The 20,201-nt window shown below is 42.2% G+C and overlaps 1 protein-coding gene across 1 annotated transcript in view; it reads right to left on the minus strand.

Annotated features, from left to right (window-relative positions):
* Positions 1–19,486, minus strand: part of ARHGAP10 (Rho GTPase activating protein 10) — a 154,170-nt gene extending 134,684 nt beyond the window's left edge. Inside the window, exon 1 of the mRNA XM_030006584.2 lies at positions 19,153–19,486. Coding sequence (XP_029862444.1) covers positions 19,153–19,306 — 154 coding nt within the window. The 5' untranslated portion in view covers positions 19,307–19,486. The remainder of the gene's footprint in view (positions 1–19,152) is intronic.
* Positions 19,487–20,201: the final 715 nt, after the last annotated feature.

Here is a 20,201-nt window from a genome sequence, read left to right on the forward strand (position 1 = left end):
ATTTAGCCTTTTTGCCACAGTAATGCATAAAGACTTTTCCTCTGATAGGGGGAAATGAAAATTAAGAAAGTCTTAAAGCTAGAAAGCAACAAAACACACCCATGCAAAGCTCTTTTAAAAGAAGAAAAAAAAGACTCTTTACTCCAGATTGCATCATGTACTTATCTTCCCAGCATCTCTCTTAGGAATTTGCTTACAATATGAATAATTTCCATCTGAATTGCTTTAAAGCAGCTCTCTTTCATTTATTAGCAAGCTAAATATATTTTCATTTCTTAATATAAATGAGAAAATTTTGATGTACAGAACACAGGAAGGCAATAAGGGAACAGAAAATAATCCTATGTGCTTTTTCTTCAACTTAAAAGCCAGCATTTTCACATTGTATATTTCTTCTTCAGAAACGATACCAGTAGAAATCTCAGGTTGCTAGAGTATTCTTTTATCTAATGCAACAGTTAAATGATCACGGTCGTGTTATCTTCAGTTTCAGCTATCAAGCACGAGGACATTTCCGCACACTTACGCTTTAGTTGCTTTCTTTCTCTAAATTGCTTCCCTTGCCATTAAAGAAAGCAACAGCAGCACCTAACACACTGCATGACAGTGTTAAGTAATCCAACAATCCATTAAAAAAAAAAAAAAAAAGAGAGAGAGAGAGAGAGAGAGAGAGAGAGAGGAAATGCTGGAGGTTAATACTAAAGAAAAAAGATACATGGTTAAATGTTGCTGCACCTGAATTCCCTCAGCACTAGGAAGGATTGACAATATAGGCACTTGCTGTGACTATCAAACCAACATCAAGCTGTCTGCAGTATTTGACAACGTCTGCACATCTACCAATCTCTTCTTATCAAACAAGGAACATTCTTATACTCTAATTAAATATATAAATAACCATTTGGCATAGAAGAACTGTAATCTTTTATTTCAGCACAGAACAGACAAAATACCTACAAAACTTCTAGATGTTCTTTATGCAATGCTCCCTTCCCAAAAACAACACAGGCAACTCAATACAAACACATTCACTGCTGACAAGCCATGATTTGGTCACGTGACCGTCCCGCCTGTATTTCAGGTATTAGCTATGTCAGACCTAATTATCAGAGACAGCTTGACAAGGTCTTTCACATTATTCAAAAAAAGGTGCACTTGCCAAAGCCCTAGTGGAGGCCACGGTGTATAACAAATTTAACCAGCTCAGTTGAGGCTTGTAGTTTTGCTGACAGTTTTTCTCCATAAATTACTCTACATAAATAATCACTGGCTAGCAAGCATCTAAGAGTACCATCAGGAATTCAGTGACCCACAATGTGTAAGAAATACTGCCCGTCATGTTTACAATCAAATGTATGAGGTTTTCTTTCTACATGACTGCTACAGAAATGATACTGTTTTTAATTGTACCAATTGTGAAGGTTTCTCTGTCAGTTTGACAAGAGTGCTTCAGACTATTCTGCCCTCAACTTTAAATCCTGCAACTCAAATACTAGTCCTGTCTAGGAAAGGACAGCATATCAAAGAAGGTATATGGACTGAATTACGAGTTTTTCTGGTTAGTGAATATTTTTCTTCCCCTCATTTCCTGTCATGGAGGAGGGGTACGCAGATATCAGGATGCAACACATAAGCACATATACAAATACCAGCAGGAGCTCATAGGATCACAATATGAACGTTACTCACATTACCATGGCTTTCAGGTAGAAATACCCATCCAAAGTGATTAAACCTTCAGGCAATGTTTCAAGCATAAGTGTCTAACTTAAGAGTACAAAGAAAATTACTCAAGGGGAAGCATATTGGCACATCTGATTAAGCAAGAGTCCAGTATAGTGGATACATGCTGCATGCTGATAAATGCAAGACAGGAATGCACAATATGCACTTTGCTCAGAGACGTTACAATAAAAGTTCTGCTATAATTTATACTTTGACTCCTTAGCTTCTGTGCACAGAAAGGAGAGATTATACAAATAATTGTTTAAATAGAAATTACAGGTACCTCTTCCAGGAGAAGAGGCAGAGCAGGCAGGAAAAGCAAATGTTCTGCAAGGATGCAGGAGAACAAACACTGGGAAGCAGGCTCTGCAATCGGTAGTCACGTACAGGTTGTGTGAGACACCCCTATGTATATCCAGGGTCTAATAGCAAACCGATTTGTGCTAAGGACAGGTGACCTACCAATAGCATGGTAACACTAAAATTCAAATGTATACAGCATGAAAGCCATTTAAGCATACAAACTACCATCGCAGCAGGAGGGGGTTCCAGTGCCTGTCACTCTGCACCAAAACCTTCAGCACAGGACAATGTCTCCTACAGACAGGCTCTGGCCCTTAAAGAAGCTGTATTAACCGGGGACTAGGGAGTTTGCACTGACAGCAAGAGATAACATCTAACCCCAGGCACAGTCCTGCAAAGCATCATTAGCTTTTCCTCTGGAAGCTCCAGCAGGGTTTTTCTACCTTCTACCATCACAGCTTTGCACCTAGCGCGTGCAAGGCTCAGAATACAAATGTGCATCTAGGTGAACGTAGGCCCTCGGTACATCTCAAATATTGGTTTCTTTTTTCATCTTTACTTCTTTAGAGGCACATTTAAAGCTGGCAGTGCAACTTTTACTAATATATGTTACTGACAACAATAATGCTCACAGAAGTACTGTATAACTGTGGGGTGATGCAAGAGAAAGAAGAGGTGCACTGGTATGTCAAGAAGAGACAGAAGTTTGAAGGGAAAGAAACCTCCTAAGAAAAATAGAGAGAAGGTCACGTTCACTCCTTTGTGAAGACCTCTTTGTTCCTGTGGCCAAAATCCACAGCACAACATTACAGCTTTTCTCCAGCACAGCCCACTCTTTCAAAACAAGTGATTTGATCTCATATTTATTTAGAGTATAGAGTTAGCAATAACAGAAGCAAATTAAAAACAAACCTCAGTATCGCAAGCTGATCCGTCCTATTTCTACATCACAGCAAGCTATACCACAAGGTAAAGCGTACCAAAGACCAGCCTGGGAACCTTGGACAAAGGTAGTAAGGTAAGTTTTGAACAATGTTCACAGTTGCATAGATTATATAGAACTGAGGGCAGAAAACAGATGGTGATTTCCTAATTAAAGTCTGGTAAATGAACAGAGTTTTCCCAACAGAAATTAATTTATCTCAGTAAAAGATATAGAAAATCTTTATCTACTCCTGTATTTAAAACTTTAAACAAAGTGCCATCAAGACAGATGAGACAAATAGTTCACATACAGTTAGCTATCTGGATACAAAAGGAAAGGAAAAGCACTCATGTTTTCTTTCTCATATAAAGTGGGGGGGGAGGGGGAGCGCAGGGCAGAAATATTCCCCAGCTATCTGTCTCAATTCAGAGACCAAATCCCAAAACAGGCATCTGCAAATGGGAACCTCTGCACAAACAGTCCGCTTGCATTCTTGGTCTGATGTCAGCTCAGAGCACAACCATCTTCTTTTCCTTATTAGTAACAGAGATTAAGAAACTGCTTTATAAGACAAGTGATATTACTAATAGCAAATTACCTTAAAAATTGAAAACTTTGTGACTATTGGCAACTTACTATTAAGCTGTCTTGCTAACTGTTGCCCCTGAAAAAACCCAAATTGCTTCTAATTCTCATTTTGTCATCTTCTTTCCCATTGGCATAAACAAAAGCCACACTGGTTTAACATACAATTTATAATCTTCACTCCTGGTTTCCAAAGATTCACACTACTCAAATTTAAGACATTTGTCCATAACTAATTAATGTAAAACACTGGAACTAAGCAAGTAAGACTTAGGTTTCAGTTCAGTGAGAGCCACCTGTTTGGTGTTAGGGCAAGACTTGAGTTAGAATTCAGTTGCAGGGTTTTCAGATAATTTTTATTTGTTATTAGTTACCACTGTCAAGACACAGGAAAAGAAGGATCCAAAAATTCAGCCAGTTACTTTTAGGGCTGGGTAGCAGCCAGCAGGAATACTCATTACTGGGTTCAGCGAGGGTCTGCCAAATGATGAGAGATGTTAGCATCGGCAGGGAAAATTTCCTTTCTTGGCTGGTATCTGCTAAACGCTGCGGACACCAAATTAGGCCTAAGGATGGGTCCAGAAGGAACAATTTAGGGCTAAATTTAGGACTGTCCTAAGCAGTAACCGTCTGTTAGGACACAGACTAAGTTGGTAGGGTCACTGAGATAGGAAAAGGAGAAAAGTGAGCCAAAACGGGCAGTGAGCTTGGAAGGGTGCAGCTAGCCATGCCCGCGTCCGAGGCAGACCGAAGCAAGCAGGAGCACAGAGGCAGGACTAAGTCAGGGGGCCGCGACCCGCGCCAGCAGCAGGGCGAGCATCTGCGCAGGGTGGGACAGCCACCTGCGCCTTCAGCCCGAAAGGACTGCTAGGCACAAGGTGACGTGTGGAGAAGCCAAAGCCACTGCACTAGGGCTAGTACAGCGCCCGTAGGTTATTGCCCGACCAGATGTAGTTCTGGAATTGACTGCTGGATTTGGGGTACGTTTCCAGCCAGCAGAAGCCCACATGTTCCCGATTCTAACAGGGCACCAAGAAAAGCACAGTCCCAGGTCCTTCACATTCCAGAAAGTACAAAGAATCAAACCGATGCCGTCACCACCTTGCTGAAACATTTAACATGACTGCGTGCTAAAACCGAGCATTTAAAATCCAACACATCATCTTCAAATCTGCAAGCTCCTACACCAAAACAGTTCTGATCACTGCTTAGGAAATCGAATGGGTAGCCTGAAACTGTCAGACAATTCACAATACATTCCCAACATCCACAAGCTGTTTTACAAAACAGAATATTCTAATGCACGGGTAATAAGGTTAAATGTCAGGGCTTCCTAATTACTAACTCCATCTCCAATAAAGACTTGATGTGCAATCTTATCTAATCACTTGGTCTCTCATTTCACCCACCTGTAAACAGAACTAGCAGCCCAACCTACTCCACAGGATGTTGAAAGGCTAGCATCTAAAATGCTTTGCGCACTTTGGATTTTTTTTTTCTAAGTGCTATATAGGTTAAGAGGTTTGTTTGTTTATTTTGAAGACTAATCTTGTATTTATGCATTTTAAAGTGTACATACTTTACGTGACAGAAAAAAAAAAAACAGTGCTACAAATAGAACACCGGAAACCATTACCAAGAATTTAAAATGGATTGTGACTTGGCTGATCATAAGTAAGCAAACTCACCTTTAATGTTCCTGATGATAGCTCCTTCTACTGGGTTTTTCTAGTGGCAACCCTAAACAAGGAACTTCTCGCTATCAAGAATCCCTACCACACCAAGCTGTTCACTGCACGATTATAAGGCAAAGCAGGAACTCAGATAGAAGGGGAATTCCTTAATTATTTCATATCACTAACAGCATGCAGAAGGATTAGTCATTGCTAGACAGACATGCTTCATTTTACTTAGACACAGAGCAACAGCTCTCAATTCTACCCATCATATTCATTACCCACTTGCAATGGTAAGTGCATATCTTACTGGAATCAAAACCATTCTAAAAAAACATTAAACCAGCTCACAAACATCATCATAACTTAAGAAAACAAACCAAAATTAATTAAACTGTTTACTGACTCCAAGGAATTCTCAGCTCCCCATACTCCACACACCACTAAAATACTCCTGTGGGCTTTGATCCAGAAAGCATCAAAAGTCCAGAAACCATCAAAAGACAATTTGTGAAGCGACTGCCATAAACCAAACCCAACAGGTTTAAGCACACAAAAAACACAGGCAGAAAAGGAAAACAAATGCGCAAATTCACTCAATAATCATTTATTGATGAAAGCTATCACAGTAATATTGCAATGTTGTACAAAATAATATGGTTTGGGGGGGCGTTCCTGGAAAAGGTTAGAGAATCCTTCAACTGAAAAGGCTGAAGGAAATTGCACTAGAGAGCATTATAATGGGTCCCTCTCTGGAAGCAAAGGAACCGCGAATAAGCAACTAACTTCGAAAAACAAGCAAGCAAGAAACCCCACCACACCCCTCCTCAGAAGAGGACTGACATGCTGTCTGATGTTACTGATTATTGACATCAATGTATTCCGTCTGCTACTTTTTGGAGCTATAAAAGCCCTGTTTTTTCCCACCTAATTGCTCTCCTGTGAGTAACAACTCAACTGACGTTGGCAACGCTGGAGGTTTTGTAAGGGAGGGATGTAACTAGGAGACATGGCAGTTTACTCCGGGGAAAGAAAAGGAATTAAAAAAGCCTAGGAACAACATTCCTATTGATTTTGCCATTAACTTGCCAGCAGGGAACCCTCTCCTCTGTAACATCAGTGGCCTGCGGCAATGCCATCACCAGACAGCATTCATTCTCTTCTTCCTCTTTGAGTAAATTATTCCTACTCAATACATTACAACTGAGTAGGAAAGAGCAATGGCAGATGCACTGAAGCAAAGGAAAAAAATTTTAAAATCTAAACCATACCTTTTCCAAAGCCTAGAAAGGGATTAGGGGTATATACTTCAGAGAGGACTTGATTCAGCCTTTACTCCGTCCTAGTAGCTCTATCCCAAACTTTCTTAGGAACCCTGAGCATGCCTCCACGCTAGCATGTGCTAAAACGCATGCTATTGGACCCTTCCTGCTCTTCTTTAATATTCAAGCTAGAACAGTCACATAGGTTTGCTCTATAAATTTTCACCAGAACAGACAGCTAAAGACATCAAATGAGGTAGAGGAGGCAGCAATCTCTGGCAGGCTACGGCAAGAATCATCTAAAAAGTCACACTACGAAGACCTCTCAGAAGGGAGACAGAGAGAGAAGAGACAGAAGCATAAACCACTGAGCTAATGTCAACTATTTTCCAAGCAAAATTCCTTCCTGGCATCCCTCAGTGCCTCTGCTTGTCACTCAGGAAATGCTACCCCAGCCCACCTGCCCAGGCACTCAGAATGAAACTCGGCAGCTGCTCATATCTCTCTCAGCTACTACACTAATAATAGTGTCCAGGAAGCAATGTTCCAATAAGTCCATTCAACAATGTCCTCATGAAATGTGAGACCAGCTCCTGACAACTATTAAAATATAGGAATTTTCCATATTTAAAGGAGAAACTGAAGGAGAGGGCCTCAGGAAAAAAATTTCTATGAAGAACAGCATCCTTACTCAGACGACAACTAACTCTCTTTATGCTTAAAGACACAAATTATCTTCACAGTTATTTACTTTCAAACCTGAGACATCAAAAGCATATGATCCCTTTTGTCTGCCCACAAGCCTTCAATGTCCTAAACACAAGCAAATCATAGCTATTACAACAGAAACAGAAAGCTTTATTTATAAAAGCATTGAAATTGAAACAAATGTTGATAGATTTGTTTGGGTTTTGTTCGATGCTTTTGGGGCATCTGAGGTTTTTGTTTCAGGAGGGCCTTTGCTTGTTTGTTTCTGTTACATGCTGCTTACAAACACTGTCAAGTTCCATTTACAGAAACTTTTCTCTGTACCAGAGAGAAGTGTGGGTGAGGAGCTATCAGATGAATTGCTAATGTGGTCCAGTTGCTTGCTCCATCCAGAAGACGACTGCTACTTTTCTTGACTGACATCTTAATTCCTAATTTTACTTTAAAATGCATTAATAGTAATAATGCCAAACTAATTTTCAAGAAGGCATCAAAGCCATCTTCCTTGTAAACACTTTAATTTAAAGAACTACAAAGAAGTACAAGAAGGAAAAAAAAATTTCTCAATGAAGCAATCTTTGCAGTAACTTTACAAATCTGAAGTGGATTTCAGTATGTCCACGGAGCACTATAATAAGGTTGGCATACCTAAGTTTTTCTTCACATATGGATACTTTCTATAAAAAAGTGAGTGATGATATGCTATAAACCTTAGAAAAGCCAAACTGCTGACTTAAATTTCCACTTGAATAATCTGCATGGCAAGGGCAGAACAGCTGCTTTCTGAGTTCATACTGCCGTGCCCTCCATACTGTGATGTCTAAAACATGACTGTAGGAGAATACAGCACATTCTCCTATCAGATTCTTTATTAAGCTAATTTACTTGAAGAGGATAAAAAAAGTTTAGAACTACTGCTCAATTCAAATAATGACTACAGAAAAAGAGCAGTGGGTGCAGTTTCGCATAATGCAGAAGGGACTGATATACAACACTTCCCTATGACATTTTAATATCTGTGAAATGCTTTATAGATAAACGTCCCTAAGTTTGAGGCAATAGCTTAAATAGTGACAGAAAAAAAAAGATATAAAAAGGCAAAGGGCTTGCCCAAAGCTGCTCCCAAAGTCAATTCTCTAGACACAGCTTGCTTTTTTGTTCATACCATAAAATTACCCATGTATATGAAAAGACAAAACATTTTTGGCTTTAAGGGAAGAAGCTTGGGATGAAGGGATGAAGACATGTCATCATTCCATTAATTTAATTCACTTTTTTGCTGCTTAGTGTCTGGTCAGAACTGTGCAAATAAAAAGCTCTATCACTACACATTCTTTTTTTTCATGTTATATTACACAAGACTCAAATCAGTTACAAGAGGAGTAAGTAGTGATCTATACAGGCAGGATGTGGAGGGCAAATGTAAGCTGTATTGTGCTTGCCTCCCGATAAAAAGCTAGTTGTATAAAAGATGAAAATTTCACCCCTCTAATTTCACTAACCTTGCAGACATGAACCATGTCCACTATAGAAAGATCCTCAGGACTTACAGCAACCTGTAGCAGCAATTTAAAAAAAAACAAACAAAAAACAAAAAAACTATATACAAATTATGTTGCACCAAAACATAAGGTATTTTTGTAACTAAAACAGAGGAATTCATACCCAAGATACATTCCAATTACAGACATATGAAAGTGATTAATGGAGGCAGGAAGGGAAATAAAATTTCCAGGTAAGTGAACACAAAGAATCATTTCTGTTGAGTCTCAAAGCTACATTTTTCAAAATAATATTTGTATCTAAGACAGTAGCTTGAAGGACTTCTCCTTCGTAAATACATACATTAAAAATCATTTTCTGCTAGGTCAACCATCATGATTACTAGGCCAGATATAGACACAACCCTTCTCCTGAGTCTTCCAAGCTGCTTGTCACTAGATCTCAATCCTCCAGGAGGACATTTCCAGTTGTCAATTCCCTCAGAGCAGGTTACACTACTTGAGCACTACCTGGAGATAACGGCCACCAGTTCTCCAGTGCTTGGGCTCTGCAACAGATGGAGGAGCCTTTCCAAGACAGAGAACACATTTCAGCTCTTCTTAAAAACCATAGTATCCTGTCTTATCTAGGTTTAATATCTCCTTTGGTTTTGCTCTAGGCCCTCAGCAAAGTTCATCTGAACAGAGGACCAAGTTCCTACACATGAGATTCAAGGGTGTAACACAGGCATTTCCTTAGTTCATTATGTTAACTACACAAAAACTTGAGCTGAATGTCTGCAGCTTAGCCCCATTCCTCCACAAAACATAGCAAAAGACTGCAGTAAGAGGAGAGAAACAGATGCCAACAATAAATTTTCATGCTTGACTAGCTAGTTCCCTACCCCTCAAGAAGGGCAGCCTTCCCCCTCAGGTGCAACCCTACAGAATCCCATGGGAAGAGCACTAATGGTGCTTGGTAGACACACAGATGCATTTCGTAAAAAGAAAAAAAAAAAAGGGCCATGGAACAGAGGAGTGTTTGCAGATTCTTTTTAGCATTAGATTTTTCTACTTCTATAAGTAAAAGAAATAACAAAGGATGCACTACATCCAGGTAATTTTATTTCTTTTAGCAAAGGTGCTGAATCCGCTGGAACAGGGGAACAGTTAGGCAAGAGGCACAACAGAAATTTGAAACTGTGCATTTTAAAACAACTGAAAGCATAAAGGAAAATGAGGCACAATAAAAGTACATTAATATTACCACAGAGCAAGAGTGTTTAACAGCAGACTGGAAGAAAGTCAGCTTTGTTCCAGAAAAGCTTAGAGGCTGAAGAGTTGAACAGACAAAAGCTTTGGAGAAACCCTCATTTGGCTTGTAACTGAGCTTGTCAATTGAACCAGGCCTTTTTGACAGAGAGAGCATACAACCTGATATTTTAACAGGAAAAAAGTATTGTCAAAGTAAATGATACTGTTTTGTTCTCAGAGCACTGATGTGTTTCAAAGGCTGAAACTATGCAGCGTTCAGTCTGTTTAATCCTCATAAGCAACAAACTCAGCCCCATGACAGATTTCTAAGAACAGTGCCCCACTACCAAAATGGTATTTCGAAAAATTTTTCTCAAGTCCTTAGTGACCTGGCAGCATGCTCCCTCCACTTGTTTGCAAGATGGTGGGATTTTTTTTGAAGAAGCATTTTCTAAGCAATCATATTTTCATTTAAGTCTGCTACAAGTTTCCTTATCAATTTTTTTTTGTTCCATCATACCTACATTCAAATATTATTCATATTTTTCAAAGCATGTAACTCTTTCTAATGACTGACAAAATCACAGATTAAGACAAACAAGCAAAAATAAGGTGCTCTCCCTCTGCTTGGGAAGAGAGCCCAACTTCTGAGATTTGATACTTTATAGTCTAATTTTTCTTAAGGCTGAAATGCTGCAAGTGCAACACAAGCTCCAGATTCTTCCCCATGAATTCATTCCTCACTTCTAAGTTCACACACATCAGCCTAATGGAGGAAATGGACAAATTTCAAAGCTAAAAAACACTCACCAGCAACAAAGCGGCTGAGAACCTACTCCTGGACACCACACAGTACAACATCCTCTAAGGCCCAGGTCCGATACACAGTCCTGCTCAGTTTCATCCTGGATACTCAGTTTTCCTTGCCAAATTAAACAAAGCATTTTTTTTTTACTCTTCAAGGACATGCAGTCCCAACCAGCCAGGTGTACATACAGAAGCTGGAGAGAACTAAGGGAAGCTGTAACAACCAGATCCATCGAGAGGCAAAGCGTTCTCTCTGACCTACCTAATGAGCTGATAACTCTCACCTGCCCAGTCCTCTCAACTGAAGAGGTAACAACAGGACCTTTATTCAAACGTGTGGGCAGTAGTAAAACCACAATCCATTTAATAACACTGTGATTTTCCATCTCTGTAAATTATTTTTCCCTCCCACTGCTCCTTTCCCACAGAGGACAACCCCAGCATGAATGATTTACAGGAACTTCTGATTTGGCCTTGGCCTGCGATGGCCACATTGCTTCCGAGGGCCTGGATGTTTTCTCTCTATTTTTATCTTGAAAGATGAGCAAACACACAGGAGGGAAAAGAACAACAAGGGAAGGAAACAAAAACAGAGCAAAAAGGAGTAAAAGGCATTCACAAAGTACAGGGTGGCTGCAAGAAGATCCGTCCATAGGTGCAAGTAGGTATGGAAAAATGACAACATGACAATGAGGTGGTCTGCCAAAAATTGCCAAAAATGTCTGCTTAGAAAAAGAATTTGAGAATAGCATAAACCCAGCCACAGAATTCCCCTTCCAGTATCTTCTTTCCCAGTGAGATACCTAAACATGCACTTTGGATAGCAGGCATACATCTATCAGACATACAACATGGGGCATTTTAAATGGCAGCCACTGCAGCCGCCCTCTCTTCTATCAAAGTCACACCCAGAGGGCGCAACCTCCACGGGAGCTGCTGGGATGGAGCACGTGTGCCTACCTCAACTCATTGCAAAATATGATGGCTTAGTTTAAACTTGGCAAAGAAGATGGGTTTGACTTAGTAACAAGACAGATTTTGGGTGCTGATTAAAACTGACAACTACAGTGGGTAGCAGCAACCACCAGCAGAGAGAGATGTTACGTTCCCTAAGGAGTAGTTTCTTAAACTATTCTGCCAATATGCGCGCAAGCTCGTGTGATCGTGTATTTTACACTCACTAGATATTCCAGGAAAGCATTCAACTGCTCGAAGTGTCTTAATTTGCCAACTCAAAAACACGAAGACTTTTAAAAGATGATCAAAACACTGAGCATGTCGTAACATCTCAAGAACAACTGTCACAGAACAACAGCAAATCTAGTCTGGAAACTCAGAAAAGTGGCATTAGACCCAAAAGGAAATCCCATCAAACATAAGCAAGTCATAAAAATTATCTCAAAAAGCCACAACCCACCCTATCAAAACATTAAGCATATTGCCAAGATTCACACACCGTGGACTATCTCCCTCAAACAGCCAAGCCTCTGTTTTTTAAGTTAACATGTTAAGTGCTGCAGTAGTGACTGAAAATGGTATTGCAAAACAAAAGCACTAAAGTCAATGTAAACTATATACGTTAATTATGTAATGTTAAAAAACAGCTGGAGAGGAGAAGTACTGGGATGCAGCTCTTCCATGCCATTCCAAAACATGTTTCCAAGCGCTCCCTGTCCAAAGTGAGGGCAGAGCACCTGGCCTGTACGCTACTCCCCTTGCTGTACATCAGGAAAAAAAACTCATAGCGCTCCAGGGCAGGTTGTCTCCCTTCCCTGCCCCCTTAGAAAAAAATCTGTACCGATCAGAAAGAGATGTTCTGCCTCGCTAAAGACCATGAAGTTGATTTTAGACTGAGTTAAGAACTGGTATTGGTGTCCTAAGTGCTGCTTGTTAAAATTTGCAACATTTTTGCACTAAAGAGCTGGCAAGCAAAAGGTAATTTTAGGAACAGCACACACCTGCATGCAGCCTGAGCAGTGGGTCTATTTTTCTTTATTTAATTGCAAGCAGGTGATTGCACTTTACAGACTGTAGGGCAAATCCATCCTTTTTTCCAACTCCTTATGATGGATTCAGATTCCATAAAATTCAATATTATGTTTCTAAAAGGCTTGTCATTAAAAAAGAAAAATATCAGGAAAAAACTTTCCAACATGATCTACCAGACAACTTCTCTAAAAATTGCAAACCACTGTACTTATTTCTATTGTTTTTGTCCTGAAGACTGACAATGACACTAATCACTGGTGTCCTCTTTAATGCCCGCTTACACAGTATCTAAGCTTAAAAATTACATATTTCCCCAAAACAATTAAAAGACAGAATCACTTCATTCAACAACAGTCACATCTCTTGTCACTGAAAAAAATCCAGGTAAATTCATGAAAATTCTTATTTTTCTGAAATCCCATCTTCTAGTTCACTAGCACAATGCTCTACTTTTAATACAGAAAAAAAAAAATGAACAGTGGAACATCTACAGGACAAAGAAGGTAATGGAGCTAGTTAGTAATCCAAGCTGAAAAGACATGATTCAAGATGACAAACTGGCATCCTCCACAGAATGAGCTTGACACTTTTTATAGCTACTGACACAGTAATGAATGCTTTACTTTGGGTGGAGCTAACGCAATGTTCTGCAGAGTATTTTCTTAAAAGAAAGGACTTCCCTGATCCTTATACAGAAGCAACTTTATCTACAAGCAGAAAAAAAAAGTACTGTCTTAGTTAATTAGGCCCTAGCTGTGGCAATTATCTTGAAGGGAAGGGAAAAGCAACATTCTACTATGTTTTTATAAGCAGTTCTTTCTTAAGGGAAAGTTGTATCAGATGGGCCCCAAAGTACCTGTTTGCCTTAGTTTTCTAATGTTTCCATTATTGAGCTGAATTCCAATAGAAAGGGTTTTTTTAAAAGGTATATACTGCTCAGTAGCCTTTACGATACAGGATCTAGAGCTGCCCTAGCAGTAATTTTTATCTAACTGTGCCCGACAGAGTATATTTCAAATTTAAATCTCAGAGTGTTCACTTAGAGCATTTATTTGCTTACTGTTATCACACCTAAAGATAACAGAAATTAAGCTCATTTTTGAGGTAGTAATTTAAAACTAAAACTGCTTTCTAAAAAGCTAAACGTAAAGATTTATTAATTCACAGCTCTCACTGAATTCAAGGTGAATTAATCTAAGATAGAGTCCTAACTAATCACTGCTGATTTAGGAAACTTTGCACACGAGTTCAGCTGAGGCCCTCTTACAGTATTCCTCGCTCCCCCCACCTTGTTAAATAAGAATGACATTAGTTTTTACTTGGTCTTTGGATTCTTTCTAAATCTTTAGTGAATGTCCATTTCTTTTCTAGAAGTTATTGACACGTTCTATATTAACTGTTTTACCTTACTTTGACATGTACTGGAGTGTCAGTAGAACAACAATTCTGCTGCTGAAAATTCCTAAGATTTTGAGAGCCGGCACACATTGTACGTTCAGCTAAGTGGTTTCGTAAATGCAGATTACACTAAGGAAAGCTTTAAAAAATGGACAATTAGTGCTTAAGGAAAAAAAGCACCGTGGCTCTAGTGATCTGAGTGGCTTTTATGATGTGTTGTTATGTGGATTACAACAGTCTTTACGGTTACATAATAATATCCATCCCAGGTCAGACCAAAAGCCTACCTAGACCAGTATCTGAGATGTCAACCACCACCACACACTAAAAGAACTGGCCAAGAAAAAGGAATAGGGGTTTGGCCAACTCAGACATCAGACTGGGTCTTGGGTTAGGTTCTTCAGTCAACTGAAAGGTTCAGCCTATTCTACTAGGTCAGAGATGGGATTAGGAATGGCTTTATTCCCACTGCCGACAAGATTTCCTGTCTGCTTAACTTCTTGATGGCAAACTTGTAAATGACCAGTGACTAATAACACCTCAGAGGAAACGAAAGAGAATTCACTATTTTTTGTTCTCACAAATGCCGAAATACTCCCTGAAGCAAACCAGCATTCTTCAGTAACAATTATCAGTAACTCTTTATATTCCAACAAAGTCTTTCTACAGATAAAAGAAATTTGGTTCTTGTTCTGTATTCTGTCTGGAGGAGTGCAAGGAATAACCCTTCTATAAAAAACATAAAACAAAAATAGCAATGAAAAAAAAAAAATCACCAAAAGCCTGAGAACACTGAGCTGCCTGCAGAGACCTGGGTAGTGAGGATGTCTGTTTTCCGCCTCCGCTGCACCAAAAACAATGGCCAAGACCTCACAGCACTGACCTCACAACCCAAAACCTCAGAGTACAGGAGAAATCACCCTGCTCTCAGCCGAAATAGAGACAGCAATGTAATAAGGGACAGGCCTACCCCAGTGAAAACCACATAATGGGGCTGCTGGGTAGCAAGTTTCTCAGGGTGCAAGTGGAGGAAGGTGGCTGCTCTGCATTCTAGCACAAGTGATAAGAGTATTTGAATACTGTAGCGCCCACGTGGCAGCAGATGGTCCTGACTTGATGCAAGGCTCTATGATGCATTTTAGCCGAGAGGCCCACGTGGGGCACCCTTCCCTAAAAAACTTTGTCTAGGCTTCCCTTAGATGGGCACTGCATACGGACCACCCCTTGAAAGCCTCCTAAGGAACTCAACTTTTCTGTTTTCCCAGCTTCTTCATCTTCTGTCTTCATCATCAGGTTACAAAGTCATTGCAGCTGCCCCAAACAGAATTCTGCTCTGATCTGAGCCTAAATCCAAGAATGGGAAGACTCTACTTTCAGGCATGTGGAATTGCTGTCAGCACGCACTCACAAGTATCCTTTACAAACCCCCTGTGAGATGCCTAGGGTCAAAACCTTTGCTCACACTGGCTCTTCCTACTCCACCCGGAGGTCTCAAAAAAAGTGGCAGCTCCTGCTGTATATTTATGGAAACGTCTTGCCTCCAAAAAAAACATCTTCAAAAACCTCAAACAAATCTCACGCTCATATCAAGAGAGCAAGAGTTGGACCGACATAGGAAGAAGAACTCGGAAGCAAATACATAGTATTTACCCAGTGTATTATTTAGCTTCCAACAATTTGCATCTCAGAGATTTTAAGAGCTCAGAACTAACCTCTCAAGTTCCTTTCACGTTTCAGAATAAGGATTCCCCAATCAGGCACCTTTAAATTCAGTTTCTCTCAACAGAAGAACAACTAACTCCATCCAGAAGTTATTTATAAACTATTTTGATCCTCCCTTGTTTAACTGAACTGGAACACCCTGAGAAATATTGCATTTCTATTTTAAAAGGCATACATATATACCGCTTGTATTTACTGATCACTAACAGTAGAAAAAAAATCGTCTTTCTGTACTCCTTTTAAACATATTTAACTGTCATGAGAAAAGAAAGAGCCACCTATTGTTTATTCATTCTTCCAATATTTAGCTTGAACTAGACAACTCAGTGATTCAAACCATTACACAGGAAACAAGACGGCTTTGAGTCGATCTTTATCTTTCTATCAGATTCTTGAAACAACTGAAACTTAAAAGTGTGAAGATACACTTGAAGTATGCTTCATACTGGAAACTCAACAATTTAAGAATGCAAAAGATCCTTTTTTTTTGTCATCGTCTTTTTTTTGTTGTTTTTTTTAAAGCAGTCTAGTCCCATACTAACAAAATCAACTCTTCTGAGTTTTAGGTGGGAAATACACTCCCACATAACTGAGGAGACAAATGGAAAGGAGCCAAAGAGAGGATCCACATCAGGTTACTGGTTTGTCCTGCAAGATACTGATGACTCCTGTGATGAGAGGGAGTGGTAGCAGTATCTGTTTCCCACCTCTCAAGATGTAACCCAGTGCAGGCATCATCACAGTGATCTACCAGGCTGTCTGTCAAGCAGGAAGTGGGATCTATTCAATCACATCAGTTATTCACACCTAAAGAATCCTCGCGACATTTCTTGTAATCTGCTGCTTTACAAGTGAAATAAGGAAAGCGCTAAAGGAGGGAAACGCAGGCGGTCTCTAGTGCAGTCACTTCATTTCCCACAAATTTAAGAACAATAGTGCACCTATTGCATTTTATAGCTCACTCAGAAAAGCTTATTACGTTCACATATCAATTAAAACAGACGTAAATTTTGTAATTTATCTGGTTCTAGAAACAGAGAAACACTTTAGCTATTCTTAAGATGACATTTATTGTTCAAAAGACTGAAACAATTTTCCAAAAATTGTAGTCAACTGCTGTCTAAGAGACAGTCATCTAAGCTCTCAAAATGCCCTGCTCTATTATCACATTCTCTAGATTGCGACAAGCCAGTCTTTGTGCAGAAAATGCAGTTTTGACAGAGGTAAATAGCTAGCTCTGCATCTAGGCCAGTTCTCGAGCTTGGTTTTTGGAACAAGTATTAATCCCATTTGGTTTCCTGACAGCAAACAAATCGGGTTCCTCAAAGAATTTAGATGCCAGTGTTTTCTTCTGAACACAGAAGAAGGACCAATACGCTAACCACTGCGGGTTTAATGGGTTTTAACTCCTCCTTGTGTTTTCCTGGTTCAATTTATCTTTTCATGTCTGTTGAACAGTGGCACTGTTTCACCAGTGGCAGAGGAAGACAACTCGGCTTCAAACCTGTCATGCAGGGCACTCTAAAGGAGAGAGACAACTACCAAAACCTGAAATGTGTAAGGAAGGATCTAATCTCTGTTTCCACTCCTCAAACAAGTATGCTGAAACGCAGATGTTTGTTAGAATAAGGTACAGCACTTAATCTCGAGAAGAAAATTTCTGACTGTCATCTCAGAAAGGAAGGAATTGCTTAGACCTGAACACTGGGCAGGACCTCAGATAGCTTCTCTAAATATTTCGCATGGGCTAGCCCTAAGTATTTCATCAAACACTCTCAGGCCAGGTGGCTCTGCTTGGCACGCTGACCCCCTTGGCTCCCACCACACAGAGCTAAGCGCGCTGCACACCAAGTCAAAGTTAGCACGGGATTCTGCTGTGGATAGGAGGCTCGTACGAGTTAGGGCTTTCCTCACCACCATCAGCTCCACACTTTCAAATTAAGTTCTGTGTACGTAACTGTACATGAGAAACTGATGGTGTGGGCAGTTGCCAAAACACTGTTTAGATGCTTGAGGAATAGAAGCAAAGTGGAATGATTTCCCTCTACCATTCTTATCCAAGTTTAGGGACACTTTTTTACTTTGCACTCCAAGTTAAGATGATTTATACTGACACTTCAGGTCACAGATTTCAAATAATCCCCAAAGAACGCAATTTGCAATAACTGAATGTTAACTGGCCAAAGAACAAGAGTTACAAACAAGTGAAATTTGATATGGCATTTTCTACCTTTTTTTACCCAGGCACATCCAACAGAGACAAAAACAGGAAAGAATGTTTCTTTATTTGCACAAAATGAGTTTTCTCAGGTTTTAAAACCATCACCACATCCAGGCAGCTACGCTGCTCAAACCATTGGCCAAATCCCTCTCAGTTTACTTTAAGGGAAATACCTCGAAAGCCTGATTCCCTGCCTTCAGAAGTTCTCCACGATACCAAAGATGAAGTACACTTTTGAGAACGCAGTGCCAGAGCACTGCATTAGTGTTTTCTTTGACTAATTGGTATAGTCAATCACCCTACTAGATATTTAGGGGACTGCACTACTGTATCTTAAGTTAAATGGAAGAAATTGTATTACCACAACACTACGTTAAGAACATGCATTAACACGGTCATTCAAGGAAAATAACATGATTCCCACATAGATCACAGCATAACTAACCATATACGTATAAATATATATATATTCAACGAGTAAAATGCAAAATTAAAAAACGCCATCACATTTTAAGAGGCCAAAGACGTAGAACTGGTAACTGGTGCAGCCACCGCAGAACTGCAAGTCTGGTAATTCTTGAACATACTTGAAATTTTTACAAAGGTGCGTTTTCAGCAGCCTCTTCACAGACTACAAATGCATATACACGTACATTGCTATTTTGAAATACACAATTCACAGACGCCCAGCTTGCAACGCACCGGTAAAACTCGACACCGAGTCCTCTCGGCGGATTTAACACAGCAGTAGCTCACTTCGGGCTCGGCACCGCCAAACACACGAGCCAGGCCCGGCCAAGGGACCGGGCAGATGCGACGGGCGCTTGCAAGAAGCGGAGTTACCCAGCGCTGCTGCCGGCGCTGCCGCCGCTCCCCCTTATTCCCTCTCCAGGGCGAGGGGCTGGAGAGGACCCGCGTCCCCACAGCGGCTGCTGGGGGACCCAAGGGAGAGGCTGGAGAAAGCCGGTGCAAGACTCGCTGCAACAAAAGCCAAGCGCCGCCGGCTCAAAGGCGAAACCTCCCGGCGCCGGGCCCCGAGCCGCCGGGAGCCGCCCCCGCAGCGAGCCGGCGTCTCCCCCCGCACCCCTCCACTCACTTTTGGTCGCGGCGATCAGATTTTTCCCATCCTTGAGCAACTCCTTGATAAACTTATTGGTCTTCTCCAGCTCGGCCTCGTGGGCTCGCACCCGCTCCCTGAACCAGGGGCTGTCCAGGTAGCAGTCGCTGAACTCCAGGGGCTGCAGTCCCATGGCTGCCGCTGCGCCGGGACTCGCCTCCCCGCCAAGCTCTCCCGGCTACGCCACAGCAGCAGCGACCTCCTCGGCAGTCACGGCGCAGCGGGCGTCCCCACGGCGGTGAGGCGGCAGCCGCGGCCACAAAGACAGAGCGGCGGCCGTCGGCGGCTCCCCCCGCGCAGGGCTGGGCGCGGGCAAAGGCGAGCCGAGCCGAGCCGAGCGGAGCGGAGGCGCCCTCCCCGCTGCTGAGGGGCGGCGCCGCACCGCTCGGCGCGGCAGGGGGGCGCTCCGCTCCGCGCCGCTCCCGGCAGCCCCGCCGCCACCGCCGGGCCACGCCCGGCCGAGCGGGGCGGCCTGCCTGCCTGCCTGCCTGCCGCGCCGGGGCCCGCCTCCCGCCCCGCGGCGGCGGTTACACAAGGCTGGGCGGCGAGGGCGCGCCTCTGCTGGCAGTCCCCGGGAGAGCCGCCCCCTCGGCCGATACGGGCGTCCCCGTGCGGGGGGGCGCGGGCAGGTACTCCCCTACCAGCCGCCGGGGGGTCCCCCAGGCGAAGTCCCCCTTGTCGGGGCGGGGGGTGCTGCGAGGGGGCCCGGCAGGGCCTGGGCGGGAGAGCCCGCACGGCAGACGCGGCGGCTTGTCGCAGCAGGCCGCGGGCTGCCTGTCCCCATCTGGCAGGGCGGGGAGGCCGCCGGGCTTGAGCTGCCGCGGGTGGGTGATTCACCTGGCGGAAACGTCCGTGGGCTTGAGGAAGGGGCAGAGCAGGCCGTCAGCGGGAGGAAGCACGGAGCAGCGCACGGGGTGCTCGATCCAAAATCGGTCGCGGCGGCCGTGGTGCCTGCTTTGCGGTGGTGGTATGCCGGCAGAGAAGGCTGGCATCGCTCGCCTGTCCCGGTCCTGCTCGTGTGTCTGGCC

The sequence above is a fragment of the Aquila chrysaetos genome, chromosome 1 (genome assembly GCF_900496995.4).
Source record: "Aquila chrysaetos chrysaetos chromosome 1, bAquChr1.4, whole genome shotgun sequence".
NCBI lineage: Eukaryota > Metazoa > Chordata > Aves > Accipitriformes > Accipitridae > Aquila > Aquila chrysaetos.